This window comes from Gracilinanus agilis, chromosome 2 (genome assembly GCF_016433145.1).
Source record: "Gracilinanus agilis isolate LMUSP501 chromosome 2, AgileGrace, whole genome shotgun sequence".
NCBI classification, from domain to species: domain Eukaryota; kingdom Metazoa; phylum Chordata; class Mammalia; order Didelphimorphia; family Didelphidae; genus Gracilinanus; species Gracilinanus agilis.
The window spans coordinates 346,947,970-346,963,109 of NC_058131.1; the positions used below are offsets into that span (position 1 = coordinate 346,947,970).

A 15,140-nucleotide genomic window follows, 5' to 3' on the forward strand; every position below is an offset into this window, starting at 1 on the left:
TTTGATTTGAGATTATTCTTAATTGAGGACTGATAATAATAGTTCAATCCTCTGGTGACCATCTTTAATATACTGAACCAAACACTGAGTGACTTCACAGGCAGCCTGGTGGGAGTCAGGCCACCTGAGTTCAAATTCTGATTGGCATCAACTCAATGTCTGACCAGAGTCAAGTCCTTTTTGTTCTCTGAGCTTCAGGTTCCTCAACTGTAAATCCAGAAGGTAGGATCTCCAAGGTTCCTCCCAAGACGCAATGCTCTATGGTTCCAATTCACTTTGAGCTCCCAATTTCCTCATCTATAAAATGAAGATGATAACACCTATCCAGGCTACTCCCTATTGTTGAAACGCAGCTCAGACTTAGAAGTTGTCAACTAAAGTGCTCTGTAAATATAGAACTCAGCATGATCTGATGGTCTGCCCCTGGGTGAGGCTGAGGCTGGTAAATCACCTAAGCTCTAGGGTTCTGAGCTGCAGCAAGTCTAAAAACCCCTTAGGGTGTCCATACTAAGTCCAGCATCAAAATGGTGAGTCCCTAGGATTTGGAAGCCACCCGCCTGCCTAAGGAGGTACAAAGTGACTCAGGTTTGAAATGGAGCAAGTCAAAGTTTCTGTGCTAATAATTAGCAGTGGGATCAGCTTCATTTCCAGCCTAGGTAAAATGGGGAAATCTAGTCTCCCCCTTAAAAAACAAGGTGGCTCAGTAGATTGAGAGCCAGGCCTAGAGATAGGAGGTCCTAGATTCAAATCTGGCCTCAGACATTTTCTAGCTGTGTGACCCTGGGCAAGTCACTTAAGCCCCCACCCCCACTCTTCTGCCTTGTTAACCAATACATCATATTGATTCTAAGAAGGGAAGGTGAGGGTTTAAAAACAAACAAAAACTCTATTCTATACTTCTAAACTTGTTATTGTGGTTTTTTCCAGGAGAAGGCAGTGTGGCACAGTGGGTATAAGGATAAGCAAGACCTAGATTCAAGTCTTACCATTTACATCCATATTAGCCTTAAACTCTCAGTGCCCCCAGAAACTCTCTAAGACTACAAATTGTAAGAGTCTTGAACAGAACTGCAGTGGTTGGAGTTAGTTTCAGCACCAGGAGAGACAAAATTATGGGTTCAGAACCACCTCTCATCCCATCATTCCCACAGCTATAGATATAAATATGTATGTGGATGAGATTGCTGTGTATGCTTATTTTGATCTCTGTCCCCCTTATAGGTGTAACCTGGAGTTGAAATGAGCCTGGGAATTTGCATAAGTCTCTCCTCATTTGTGGAGAGAATGATTTTTTTTTTACCCTTCCTTTCTGGCTTAGAATCAATATTGTATATTGGTTCCAAGGCAGAAGAGTGCTGATAAGAGCTAGGCAACAGGGTTAAATGATTTGCCCAGAGTCACACAGCTAGGAAGTGTCTGAGGTCAGATTTGAACCCAGGACCTCCCATCTCTAGGCCTCACTCTCAAACCACTGAGCTAACTAACTGCCCCAGAGAATGATTTGTTGCCAACTCTGCCCAGTGTACAAATGCCAAGGCTTAAACACTGGGTTATATGTACATGTCTCCAGAAAATTCAGGGTGGCTGGTCACCTCCTCCTACAAACTAAACCCTTTGATGCCATTGACCTAAATGAAAACAACACTCCAAGCTAACCACTGGATGCTAACTAATCTAGGTCCCAGACCACTGATAATGACACATCCTTCCATCTCAGCAGAGACATGGGGCACTACAGGTACAAAGCAACAAATATTGATTAAGTACTTACAAGGTGCTAGGCATTAGACTGAACTGACACTGAGGATACAAGGGCAAAAGTGAAATAGACCCATCCTCAAGGAAGCAACATGTACATAAAGAATATATAAAAGATACATACAAAATAAACACAAGATGACATTAGAGGGGAAGATAAGAGCCACTAGGACAGTGATGGCGAACCTATGGCACGGGTGCCAAAGATGGCACACAGACCCCTCTCTGTGAGCACTCGGCTACCCTAACATCCCACCCCGGCAAGTTGGTTACTAGAGAGGCAGAGGGACTGGGGGGGAGCTGCTCCCCTACCCCTCTCCACCATGCCTAATGACATTTTTTCACATCCCCCACCCCTCTGCCCAGAAGCCAATGGGAACACACAGGGGGTGAGGTGGGTGGGTCACCAGCAGCAGGAACAGGAAATAGGCCTGTAAGACTGTGTCTAGAGTGCATGGAGAGGGTTCCCAGAATCAGGGGATGAGGTAATGAGGTTGAATACTAAAGAGACAAATTTCCATTGGAGCCTACAAGTGAGGGAGCCTACAAGTGAGGGAGCCCTTTGGAGTTTATTGAGAAGGAGGCAACAGTGACCTGTGTTTTAGGAAAATCTCTTTTGCCTGTGTACATAGAGGACAATTTGGAAAGAGGAGAGGCTTGCTGCAGGGAACCAATTAGGTGGTTTCTGTAATAGTCTAAATGAGAGGTGATGCTATACTGTCAGATGAATCACTGGGGCAAGTTGTTTTTTCTTAAACCAAATTGTTTTGTGTTATAAGCAGATGAGAGATTTAAAGAGAAGTAATTGTGGTATAAAAATGAAGAGCTATAAAGCTTGAATTTTAAAAATAGTCAGCTGGGAAATAGCAAAAGGGGTTGTGCAAAGAAGGCCTCACTAATACAAAAGGAGAGAAAGTGAATTTTCAATTGAAAAAAGTAAAATTAATAAAAACAATCCAAATGGCAAAGGGGAAAAAGTAAGTTGGATGGCTATTTGGGATGTGAAGCTGCACAAAATCTGTTGCCTATGTTAGCCAAGTAGCTAGTGGGCTGAGTGGGCTAAGTTAGTTTGCACTCACTGGATTTATTAGGCATCTCCCAACTTCTTTGGGCCTTTGTGTGGGAGCTTCAAAGATGAGTAGATTCACTTTCTAAAGGATTAGGGATCCTAGATTCTGGAAAACCCTGATTTAGAAAGTTCTAGGCCTTAGATCCAGGTGACTAGGAGAAGTCAGTGGCATAAAAAGGCCATTGCTAGAAAGGATGACTTTCTGGCAGAGGAGAAATGTATTTTAAACATAAGCCCTGTTGTGGCACATTCCACTAATGTGTATCTGGCCAGTTAAATTTTCATTTTTTAAAAGTAAACTATTGCCTACTCAAACATAGGCCATTTTTTAAAGTTAATCAAACAAAAAAACTAAAAATTAAACTTAGTCATACAACAATCCATGCTTTAAAACTTAAAAGGACTTTGGGGACAGCTAGATGGTTCATACAGATTGAGAGCCAGGTCCAGAGACGGGAAGTCCTGGGTTCAAAGCTACCCTCAGACACTCCCTAGCTGTGTGACCCTGGTTATTTAACCACCATTGCCTAGCCCTTACTGATCTTCTGCCTTGGAACCAATACACAGGTATTGATTCTAAGACAGAAGGCAAGGGTTTAAAAAGAAAAAAAGAAAAAACAACAAAAAACTAAAAGAGTTTATCATATAATTAAATTAAAATGCAGGATTTTTTTTTTTTTGAGACATTAGGATGTGCCTGGGCATACCAGGCAATCAGTACCTGTAGACACAAAGTGATTTAAAAACAATAGCTGTTGGGGGCAGCTGGGTAGCTCAGTGGATTGAGAGCCAGGCCTAGAGACAGGAGGTCCTAGGTTCAAATTTGACCTCAGACACTTCTAGCTGTGTGACCCTGGGCAAGTCACTTTGACTCCCATTACCTACCCTTACCACTCTAAGAACAATAGCTATTAACATGTACTTAAAAAAAAAATTTCTGCCCATGGAGCACCTCTTTTCCTTTGCCCTCCTAGTTCCCTGATGTGTCACTGTTTTTTCCTTCCCAAATCCCCCAAGATATACCTTATATTTTTTCACTGGGACTCGTGATGTCCTAAACACAAAAAGGAATAAAATGCATCATCATCACAAGAGAGGACACCTATCCCTTGCTTCCTCATTCCAATTTTATAAGCATTTTTATCCAGTTTTATAGTCTGAGGAGAGAGTCTTTATCCCTTTGTTGTTGTTGCCACTAAATTATGTCCAGCTCTCTTCCTGACCCCATTGGGGTTTTCTTGGCAAAGATACTGGAGTGGTTAGCAATTTTTTGTCCAGTTCAATTTTATAGATGAGGGGCTGAGACAAACAGGAGTAAGTGACTTGCCCAGGGTCACACACACAATTAGTAAATATCTGAGGCCAAAACTGAACTCAAGATGAGTCTTCCTAACTCCAAGCCTCTATCCATTGAACTAGCTAGCTTCGTGCAAGGCAAACAGAGCTTAAGTGATTTACCCTGGGTCAAACAGCTGTTAAATGCCTGAGATCAAATTTGAACTCAGGTCTTCCTGACTACAGGGCCAATTCTCTATTCTTTGAGCCATCTATCGTCCTCCAAAAACCATAAAGGACATTTTTTTCCCCTAAACCTTTATCTTCTGTCTTGGAATCAATACTGTGTATTGGTTCCAAAGCAGAAGAGTGATAAGGACTAGGCAATGGGGGTGAAGTGACTTGGCCAGGGTCACATAGCCAAGAAGTGTCTGAGGTCACCAAGACCTCCTGTCTCTAGGCCTGGCTCTCAATCTACTAAGCCACCCAGCTGCCCCCAAAGACATTACTTTTTATTAACTAAGCTAAAGAAACTAAAATTTAATTAAACTTATTAATATTTTTACAAAAACACAAAAAATCCATGCTTTAAAATAAGAGAACTTATCATACAATTAAAATGCAAAACCATTTTTTTTTGAGCTATTAGGACAGGCAAATACAATAGCCAAATCTCTGATTGGGAAAATAAGGTGATACAGAAACAAGTTATCAATATACATTAAAAAAATTTTTTTAAGCCCATAGAGCACTTCTTTGCCTTTCTAGACCCCCTAAGGTGTCACTACTTTTCTCTTTCCAAGTCTCCCAAGATATACCTTGCAATGTTCCCACGAGCTTCTGTTTCCATGTTTTCTGGAGTAAAATCGACAGAACTCATTAAAACAAGACTTGGCACCTAAGTATTTCTTCCTTATTCTAAGCATTTCTGCAACAACAACAACAAAAAAAAAAAAAAAAAAAAAAAGGTCCCCAGAGGGCCTGGGGACAAAGTTTTTATCCCAACCTCCACAAGCCTCCCGGTCAACTTTTCAAAAGGTAACCCGGGAAGCAGCCAGATGAGGTCACAAAGGCAGCTAGATAACGACAGAACGTCACGGCTGGAAAGCTTTAAAGCCAAATCCATCAAGTGATGACTGATTCATCCCTCAGATATCCACCATCTTGCTCATTTTAGAGACTGAAGAAACTGATCCACAAAGAGGGGAGAGGGGATTTGTCTAGCTTTTATTCCTTAAGAAGTTAATGGCAGAGCTGAACCCTCACCGAGGGTACCCGCCTCTCCAGACCTGAGACTCATAATTTTCCACATAACACCAACCCAAGAGGCAGGGTGATACCTGAAAGCAAAACTTAGCAGTCTCGCGATGTTTTTTGACTTACAATGCAACAGAAATGCACAGTGAGCCAGCCCTGGAGGGCAAACTGTAAGGAGAGTTTACAAAAAAGCTTTATGCAGAAAGCAATAACGTCAAAGGAAAGCTATCTGTTTTCTGAGGGGCTACACTAATGAGGTATAACTACCAAGAGTTAAATCTTCTTTACTATGATATAGGTAACTTGATGTAAACAATTAAAACAGGCTATCAAAGATACAGTTTAGAGTTTAATATCTGTTTAAACAGATACAAGAGCATCAGGTGATTTTTCCCCACAGATAAGGTTAGTTAATTCCAGGCCCCTCCCCAGCAAGTCCTGGGGTAGGTTGCACGTGCCAAGGATTAGCTCGCCCAACCTGAAAGGACCAGTTGCCGGGCGTTTCTATCACGTGGACGGGGATGGCCTCTTTTGATTGGCTACGTCATAGGGCGCTCTTTTAAGAATGGCCAAACCTTGCCCAGCTCCTGGATCTCTTTCCCACCTAGAGGCAGAAGAGTTAGGTTCCTTCTGTTGGGAGATCTGGACTTGCGCGGGGTTACCCCATTACGCCTAAGACCAAGATCAAATTGATCGCTTAGATTTCAACTTAAATTCCATTCCCGAAATAAGCCGTACAAATGTTATTGATGATGGAGTGTAGTGTTCGTGACACTTGGAATGGGCACGTTTGGGTTCCACATCTGCCTCGGATGTTTGTGTAGTCAGCCTCAGTATCTTCATTTGTAAAAGGGCGGGAGGGGATGGGGGGAAGAAAGTTCTAAGAACTATGATCAGTATATGATGACTGTTCATGATTCTAAAAGACCGATGGTGAAGCATTCCAACTTCAGACATTTTTGAATACAACCATGAAGGGAATTTGCTTTGCATAACTAGGCATATTTGTTAAGGGAAATGTTTTTGTGTGTGTGTGTGTGTGTGTGTGTGTTTTTTTTCCAAATGGAGTGAGGAATTGAGAGGGAGAGAAAATAGATTTCGTTTATTATTTCATTCATGGGGGATACACTACAGAGGTCTAAAAGACCTCAAAATGGCAAACTGTATAATGTGAGTGGCGCAGTGGAGGACCTGCTTTCGAATCTGGACTCAGACATTTCCTAGCTGTGTGACCCTGGGCAAGTTCACTTAACCCCAATTGCCTAGTCCTTGACCCTTCTAAGACAGTAAGGGTTTTTTAAAAATCAAAAAACTTTTTTTTAAAAGAAAAGAAAACATTGAGAATGGGAGTAAAAATGCAGAAGGAAAGCATATCATTTATTTGCGTATATGATTTGGGGTTTTGGTTTTAAAAGATTCTATTACAAAAATGAATACTATGGAAATAAGTTTTGAATGATAATACATGTATAACCCAATGGAATTGCTTGTTAGCTGGGAGAAAGGGAGGAGGAAGAGGGGACGTGGAGAGAAAATGAATGAAAGAAAAAAGGAAAAAAAATCTGTTTTCTACCTGATGGATCTATTTTGAGGAAAGCACTGATGTTAGCACCCGCATATCACAATTAATTTGATGGATCATCCCCACAGCTCTATGAAGGAATTTTTTTTTTTAATTTAAAACCCTTACTTTCCATCTTAGAATCAATACAGTGTATTGTTCCAAGGCAGAAGATTGGTAAGGGTGAGGAAATGGGGTTTAAGTGACTTGGCTAGGGTCACACAGCTAGGAAGGGTCTGTTATCACATTTGAACCCAGGACTCCTATCTCTAGGGCTGGTTCTCAATCCACTGAACCACCAAGCTGCCCCCTGAGGGAAGCATTTCTTATAAGGATCCTTCTGAGAATGTAATCTACTGCAATTAGTATAATATCATTTATATGGAGTTCCCCTCCAACAACACAGTTCTCAACTCTTGAAGAGTTTCAAGTGACCAAAAATCTTATTTATGTCAGATAATTCTAGCCCTACACCCTTCTACTTACCCTGACCAAGTCCTTGCTTTAGACTTTGTGGATATGAAGGTTACTTATACCCCATCCAGAGAAACTCCTATAACTCATTTGTCTTGTCTCTTCAGATTCAAACCAGGGCATTCATATAGTCATTTCCACTGGGCTGCTCTGGAGAATTTCATCATGATTTTAAGATCAACAGTTGTGGTATTAGAAAGAGCATACCTCAAAAAATTTAAAAATGAGGGGGTGTCCATCAATTAGGGAATGGCTGAACAAATTGTGGTAACTGTTGGTGATGGAATACTATTGTACTGAAAGGAATAAGGAACTAGAGGAATTCCATGTAAACTGGAATGACCTCCAGGAATTGATACAGTGAAAGGAGCAGAACCAGGAGAACATTGTACACAGAGACTGATACATTGTGGTAAAATCGAATGTAATGGACTTCTCTATCACAGGTAGTGATAAGTAGATAACACTCAGATCATTCAGAGGATATTTACTTTTCACATGTACCTAAACACTCATCCCTATATGTTTACCTTGCATTCCATCCTGACTTATTTGTTTGTACTTAACCACTCATCCAAAGTTAGCTATGTCCCTTTGTTGTCCATAGGGGAATTTGGACTCTGACCCACCATTTGCATAGGTTGCTTGGCCTCCTGGAGGGATTAGGTCAGTTTCCTAAATAATACAGCAATGAATTAATCTACTTCAATTCTTATTCTCTAACCTATTTCATTTATTCAGTCTACTTCAGTACATTAAGTCCTTTTTTTGTCCTTTTTTGTTTCTTAATGTTTTCATAGATATTGTGTCAAGATATTCACAATGGATTATGACAAAAAATTATGTTCCACCAAGTTTTTTCTTTTTCTTTGGCCATTGGGGACAAATAGCCCCTTAGCCAAAATGGGGTGGGGTGGGGTGGGGGTAGAAATGTGAAATATCATAGGTTAAGTTTAAATTGAAAGGAATTTTCAATCTTCAAGGTAAAACTGATCAAATTGAAGCCAGTTCTCTTGCTCAGAGGCAGCTGGAGCCTCTCTACCAAGCCTTGGGACCAACCCTTATTCCTACAAGACCACACACACACACACATCCTTTTCCTTTTTCTGAGCTCATAAAAATCTATTTCCTCAGTAGACACTCTTGTGTCAAGCTGGGGAAGTTATGGCACATATGCCCAAGTGTGCTGGAGGGGGCTGTTCCCTTACCCCTCTCCACCAGAGCCTGAAGACAATTCTTACATCATCTGCCCCTCTGTCCAGAAGCCCAATGGAATCATTTTCTCCCTACCCTGTCTGGGGTAAAGGGGAGCAAGGGGCTCACATGCCGCATGAAGGTTGCAGTTTGGGTACTCACTCTTTGCTATCACTGCTCTAGCATATGACTGCCTCACGGTCTCTCCTCTTCTCTTGAATTCTTGATTAAAGATGTCTTTTTCATTTTATGTGTTTCATTTATTTCAAAACTCAGTATTGGATTAGTGGTAGCTGTGAATTCATTTTTACCTTAGCCCTTTTTTTTTAGATTAAAAAATACCTAAGCACTTTTTAGGCAGCACCAGGTTCCCAGGTGCTATTTAGTAGAGCTAAGTCAGAAGGAGTCCTTCCATATACTCTTTCCCTACACACTTTTCTCCTCTTGACTAGGGGACAAGTACTAACTACCCTTGCTGCTGGAAAAAAACTGACAATTTATTGTCTTATGTTTGTAATCAACAATTCTTGTGACTAACTCCCTAAACCAAAACTCCTTTTTCAGACCACCATTCCCTAATATGTATTGTATCCCCCCTTTGAGGATTGGAATGGTCTTTCAAATTTATATTCTTAGTGCCTATCACTGTGCCTGTCACAAAGAAAGTCCTTAACAAATGTTTGTTGATAATAGAATGATATCTTAAAGAGGGTACTTGTCAAGGAAATACTTTTTTTTTTTTAAACCCTTACCTACCATCTTAGAGTCAATACTGTGTATTGGCTCCAAGGCAGAAGAGTGGTAAAGGTAGGCAATGGGGGTCAAGTGACTTGCCTAGGGTCACACAGCTGGGAAGTGTCTGAGGCCAAATTTGAACCTAGGACCTCCTGTCTCTAGACCTGGCTCTCAATCCACTGAGCTACCCAACTGCCCTCAAGGAAATACTTTTTAAGGAGAGGCAAGATTTGAGGATGTTTGCAGACAACAAGGAAGAAGCCAACAGGGAAAGACTGCACATGGGAAATTGGGAGATGGGATGACTAAGTAGGAAGAGGGTGGGGTTAGGATCAAAGTGAATAAATGAGATTTTGTTGTTCAGTCTTTTCAATCCTGCCCTACTCTTAGTGACCCCATTTGGGGTTTTCTTGGTAAAGATACTGAAGTGATTTGCCATTTCCTTTTCCAGCTCATTTTCTGGATGAGGAAACTGAGGTAAACATGGTTAAGTAACATATAGCTAGTAAGTGTCTGAGGCTGGATTTGAACTCATTTCTTCAATAAATGGGAAGAACCCCAGATTTGGAGACTGAGGACCTGTTTTGGCTCTGCTATTTAGTAATTTTGTGGTCTTTGGCAAGTCATTTGCCCTTTTTAGGTGTATTTTATCTATAAAATAAAGTATGAGTCCCTATGAGCTCCAAGTCTTATAGAATTCTAAATGTTTTTTGTTCAAATGAGTCATATTTTTCACTTAAATGTGAATATTTTGCATGGAGTAGGCTCTTCTAAAAAATAAGTTCTTTATGCCATTTGCTTTTTAAATCATAATTTCCCTGCTTCCTTCCCCAGACCCATTCCATATGACAAATTATTTTTAAAGTCAAAAAAGTATAACTGATTAATACATTGTAAAAGTCTAAAAAGATATAAAATGTAGAGGTGGGCCTTCCACCTCTACAAAGAGATGCAACTATCTTCTTATATCTTTTCTTTGGAGATATGCTTGGTTTTAGAATTTTGCCATATTCGTGTGTGCTTGTTGTATTCCTGTGTATTGCTTTCTTGGCTCTACTTCATTTTGCTTATATCGTTCCCCGTCCTGCTTTATTATGTACTTCAACTTATATTAAGGTTATATTTTATTTTCATAATTCCAAGTTACTTTCCTAAACGATGGTACCAATTTCTAACTCAAAAAGCGCACGCCCGTAGTCTCTGCTCCCACAACCCCTCCAACAGTTGCTGAACTGAAATTTCCACACTAGATTCCGAGTCTAGAGCGTCTCTCCTCCACCAGGGGGAAATATGCAACTTGAAGGTTCAATTGAGAGGTTGACCGAAGAGGAGCTGCTTCCGCTTCCGACGTTTTCCGTTTCCTGTGCGTTTCCGTTTAACGCTTCGCTGACTCGGGGTTTAAAGTCTGTACCGGAGGCTGCTGCATCTCGAAGTGAGAAGGTAAAGCGCCCTCACTCCGGCCTCCTTTCTAACCGCCAGCTGGTATTCTTCCTTCTGACTAGAGCCTTGCTTGTCACTGACTTGCTGCAGTCCAGTCCCTTCTCGATCCTCTTTGCCCTGAACCAAGCGCAGGCGCAGAACAATACCTCTCCTTTCTAGGTTGGGTGGGTTCCAGGCTCCGGCGCAGGCGCAGAGAAGTTCCAAGTCGCGAGACAAAGGGTGACGCTGAGAGCCGTCGAGATGGCGGCGGAGCCGGAGAGTGCGGGTCCGCCGAGCCCAGCGCCTCCGGAGAATGAAGCAGCTTCGCCGGTGAAACTAGAGGAGCCTGCCGCCAGCGGAGATTTCCCAAAGGCCCCGGCCTCGCTCCCTGGCCCTGTGGCCCCCGAGGCCTCTCCCCGCGTCCCTGCGGCCTCTCCTCCGGCTCCCGGCCCCGCGGCTCCCGCCGCCTCGCCCCCATCCCCAGTTCCGTTCCCCGCCGTCCTCGAGGCCTCTCCCCTTGCCCCTAGCCCCGCGGGGTCCCGGCCTGGTCCGGAGACGTTCCGCCAGCGCTTCCGGCAGTTCCGCTACCACGAGGCAGCTGGGCCACGCGAGGCATTCCGCCAGCTCCGCGAACTCTCCCGCCAGTGGCTGCGGCCCGAGGTCCGGACCAAGGAGCAGATCGTGGAAATGCTGGTGCAGGAGCAGCTCATGGCCATCCTGCCCGAGGAGGCTCGGGCCCGCCGGCGAGGCCGCCGTGGCGATGTCCGCATCACGGGCTGACCAAGGCCGCCCGAGGCCCCCCTGGCTGGCGAGCGAGGAGCGGCTGCCTGCCGCGGGGAGGAGAGGAGGCGGCGATAATGGTGATTCCCCGGGCCAAATCGGCGTTTACACTGCCGAGCTGTTGTCCCAGAAGCTTTCCCCTCATCAAGGGGGCAACGGAGCTACCGTTGTCTTGCCCGTGTCCGCACCCACACCGCATTAATGAAACCTGATTTTTGGCAATCGTGGCCCTTTGTGACTCTTTCCTTCGCCTCTTGGTTTTGTACTCTTGGGGACCTTCATCCCCATTTCCATGCGGCAGAGGGGGGAGGGTGCCCAACTGTTGTGGGCTCTATTCTTCAGTGGGTGGTCATTTTAGTGAACTTTGCTCAGTCCCACTATCTTGTGAAAATAGACATCTATCTCACGTTCAGAGAATGATCAGTGTCTTATATGCCTGCCTATTAGTATTAATTTTTCATAAAAGATCAGAGGATCTGGAAGGGATCCTACAGATTCCATCTAGTTTAACCTCCTTATTTCATAGTAAAAGCTTTTTGTTGTAGCAAGTTCTTGTAGAGGAACATAGTCTTCCTCAGCCCCTTTCATGTTATTTTCAGTAGTGCCTTTTACATGCATCATATCCTTTTGAGTAACCAGGCTCAGGGAGTTCAAGAAAGTTGGCCTAGGGTATACAGATGACACCAGAATTGGGGCTTTTTGTGCACAGTATGAGAATGCTTTTGTATCGACATAATGGCAATCTCCAAATTTATTGTCTGGTTTAGCAAGGGGCTGATGAGGTTGACTTACAGTTGAGGTTTATTCTATAGCTGAAAGGGTTGGTACTATCTTCTGAGCCCAATGTAATGGATTTTCCTGTTAATTACAACTCCATAGATTTTTTTTTAGTTCAGCCCTTCACTTTGCCATCAATGTGGAGAAACATCTGCTTTCATGAACCCTGGCCAGTGTTGCCTGGAGTGGAGTCCCTTGGGCACACTATGCCCCTGTACTGGTGGACTTTACACCCATCCCCCAGGACTTAGCAACTTTAGTGAACCCATTGTTGTTTCAGTGACTGGGATCAGCAGTGGGCCCTCCTGGGACTGTTGTCCCTAGCTGGTGCCTTTTTTTCCTAGTTACTCTGGAAGTGTGTCTGAAGCATTCACACATGGCTCATTTAAAATTAATAGCTACTTTTGTTGTTTTTGTTTTGGGAAATATGCTATATTTGGCATATATCACAGCTGAAAATATCTGGAGCTGAAGAATGTAACTTTAGCCAGTTTGGTGCTTCTGCAGACATCGTATTATTTCCTCACTTCACTGGCAGGCATCAGGTGTTCCTGGCATTTTTACCCTTTTAAAAAGCATTAAATTATTAAGCAGAAAAAGATTCTTGTCTTCTTTTGTGATTCTGTAAGGTAACTTTCTCTTCACAGTAATTCAAAATAGGAACTTTGTGGGATATTTTGAAGGATTCATGATTTCATTGGTTATGGTTTTTATATGTGATCAAGTAGGATTATATATGTAAAAACTGGTACAGAAAATGTCAGTAGTTGGGTATGGATGTTGTTTTATTGAGGGATTTATGTAGTGGGATAGTAAACAAATAAGCACTAATACATAAACAACAAAATCTATTTATTTTTCCAAACACAGATAAAGAGGTTTGTATGTTTTGCAAATATTGCTTCAAAGCAAAACTTTTATATACAGTGCCCTCCATTCTAATAGTGCGTAAACAAACAGTTACATCTCCACAGTGCAATGTTGGCTCATCTTATCAAGATTCTACCTTGCATTTACCCATCGCTGATTTAAACAAAATTAGTCAAACCAGAACTGCTTCTGCCAAGGCAATTTTAGTAGGATATCTTATCCAGAGAGACAAAATTCAAATTTTGGTAATGTACAATAACTAAACATTTCTTAAGGGTAACAGCAGTCATTGTTTCCAGTGCTCCAACTTTTTAAGCTTGGTCCAGCATTCAGAGATGGAGGCCCTAAAACGAACAGAACCTCTCCCAAAAGAGACTTGAAAAGGGAAGGGGCATACTTTTTAAGTCTTCAGCTGAATAAATCCCTCTCAGAAGACATTGCTTTTTGCTGCCTCTTCTCAGAAAGACCTTCCATGGCAAACCACATTAAATAGAAATGGAATTTTATTTCCTTTCAAAATTATCTAGCAGAATTCAACAGGAATTTTTCGTTTCTGTTCCCAGCTCTGTAAAAACCTAACCTGTTTCAACTACTTTCAATTAACTACCCTTAATATTAACTTACTCTAGATTACCCACATTTGGTATTCTGGAGGAGCTCTGAAAACAGCTGTTCATTCTGTTTCCTTTCAGTCAAGTCATGGTTGTGATACAGCTGTTCAGTTGATTACAATTAATTTAAATGTCATTAATATACTAAAGCATTTTTTCATACAGCAGCATTAGCAATGGGAAAGACCTTTTCAAAACCAGTCATATGAGCTTTATTCTAAGTGTCATAGCCACTGACATCTCTGCTGTATAGCTATCATACTTGTTTTACTGTGAATTAGAAAACTTCCTTCTCCCAAGGCCCTCATTTCTAATGTTAAAAAACAAATCTGGACCTTTCCGAAAGACTTAAATCCAAAGTTTTATTGCAGATCTTACCATTCCTATTAAGATGTTGACTATTTCAAGTTTACATAGTAAATATTTGCAGCATGTAATATTACAGATTCATAAACCATTACTTAACTCTCAAAAACTAATGGCCAAGTGTGCTTTGATGTTTTAAGTGGTATAATCGGGAGCAAAACTAAACAGTGGAAAAGAAGATCTGAAAGCATGAGGAATTCCCCTGCACTGCACCATAGGGAACACAATGATATATAGGGACTGTTATTGATGGCTGCAAAAATAACACAAATACATCATTCCCAAAGGTACTATGTGATACTGTACCTGAAATTTAGGCAGCATAATTGCCTCAATCCTACAAAATATGACATACCTGGAAATTAAAATGTTGCAGTATATTTCAAAAAAGGAGAAGGGTTGTGGGGTGTCTGGAAACACTATTAAAGGCGAATGAATCTCTGGGGAGGCTTAGAGTGGTACACGGGGTCCAAGTCCTTACAGTATACAAAATAAGCTGACTCCCCAAAAGGACATTCTCTCTTTTTGTAAGGAATATAGTAAGTTTACAACTTTGGGAAAAAAAAACAAACTACACTTCAAAATTGGACAGGATCTATCAAATATTAACAAGGTGGGTAGAAAACACTGCCCTGGGTTACAGACCTTGCTACAGTTTGGGTACCTAACATAGGTCACATGCAGTGAGGCCCCAGCTCCCCCAAAGGAGCCTGTCAGCCCTAACACAAGCAAAAACCCAAGTACATTCTGGGATTAGAAACAGAACAAGCTCAGACTAGGTTCAATTTTCCCAAGTACCATGTATTAAGTCACTCATGCTAGAGACATGATGAACTAAAATAATCATTTACTAGGGGGTAAATACAACCCAAATGGTCATTTATTGTAGCAGTCTAGAGTACTTGGTGCAGGCTTTGGGCCTGTATTATTTAACCTCCATATAACAGTTAAGTCATAAAATGACATTCTCACAAAGCTCAAAAGTATAATTCTC

The 15,140-nt window shown here is 41.9% G+C and overlaps 2 protein-coding genes across 2 annotated transcripts in view; one reads left to right on the forward strand and one right to left on the reverse strand.

Moving 5' to 3' along the window:
- The window catches only part of CNBD2 (cyclic nucleotide binding domain containing 2), a 98,311-nt gene extending 93,204 nt beyond the window's left edge, over positions 1 to 5,107 (reverse strand). Inside the window, exon 1 of the mRNA XM_044661579.1 lies at positions 4,921 to 5,107. Within this exon, the coding sequence (XP_044517514.1) occupies positions 4,921 to 5,028 (108 nt within the window). The 5' untranslated portion in view covers positions 5,029 to 5,107. The remainder of the gene's footprint in view (positions 1 to 4,920) is intronic.
- Positions 5,108 to 10,718: 5,611 nt separating this feature from the next.
- SCAND1 (SCAN domain containing 1) lies at positions 10,719 to 11,744 on the forward strand. The gene is made up of 2 exons (XM_044664354.1): positions 10,719 to 10,763; positions 10,923 to 11,744. The coding sequence occupies exon 2, from the start codon at positions 11,004 to 11,006 to the stop codon at positions 11,520 to 11,522; it is 519 nt and encodes a 172-aa protein (XP_044520289.1). The 5' UTR covers positions 10,719 to 10,763; positions 10,923 to 11,003; the 3' UTR covers positions 11,523 to 11,744.
- The last annotated feature ends 3,396 nt before the right edge of the window (positions 11,745 to 15,140 follow it).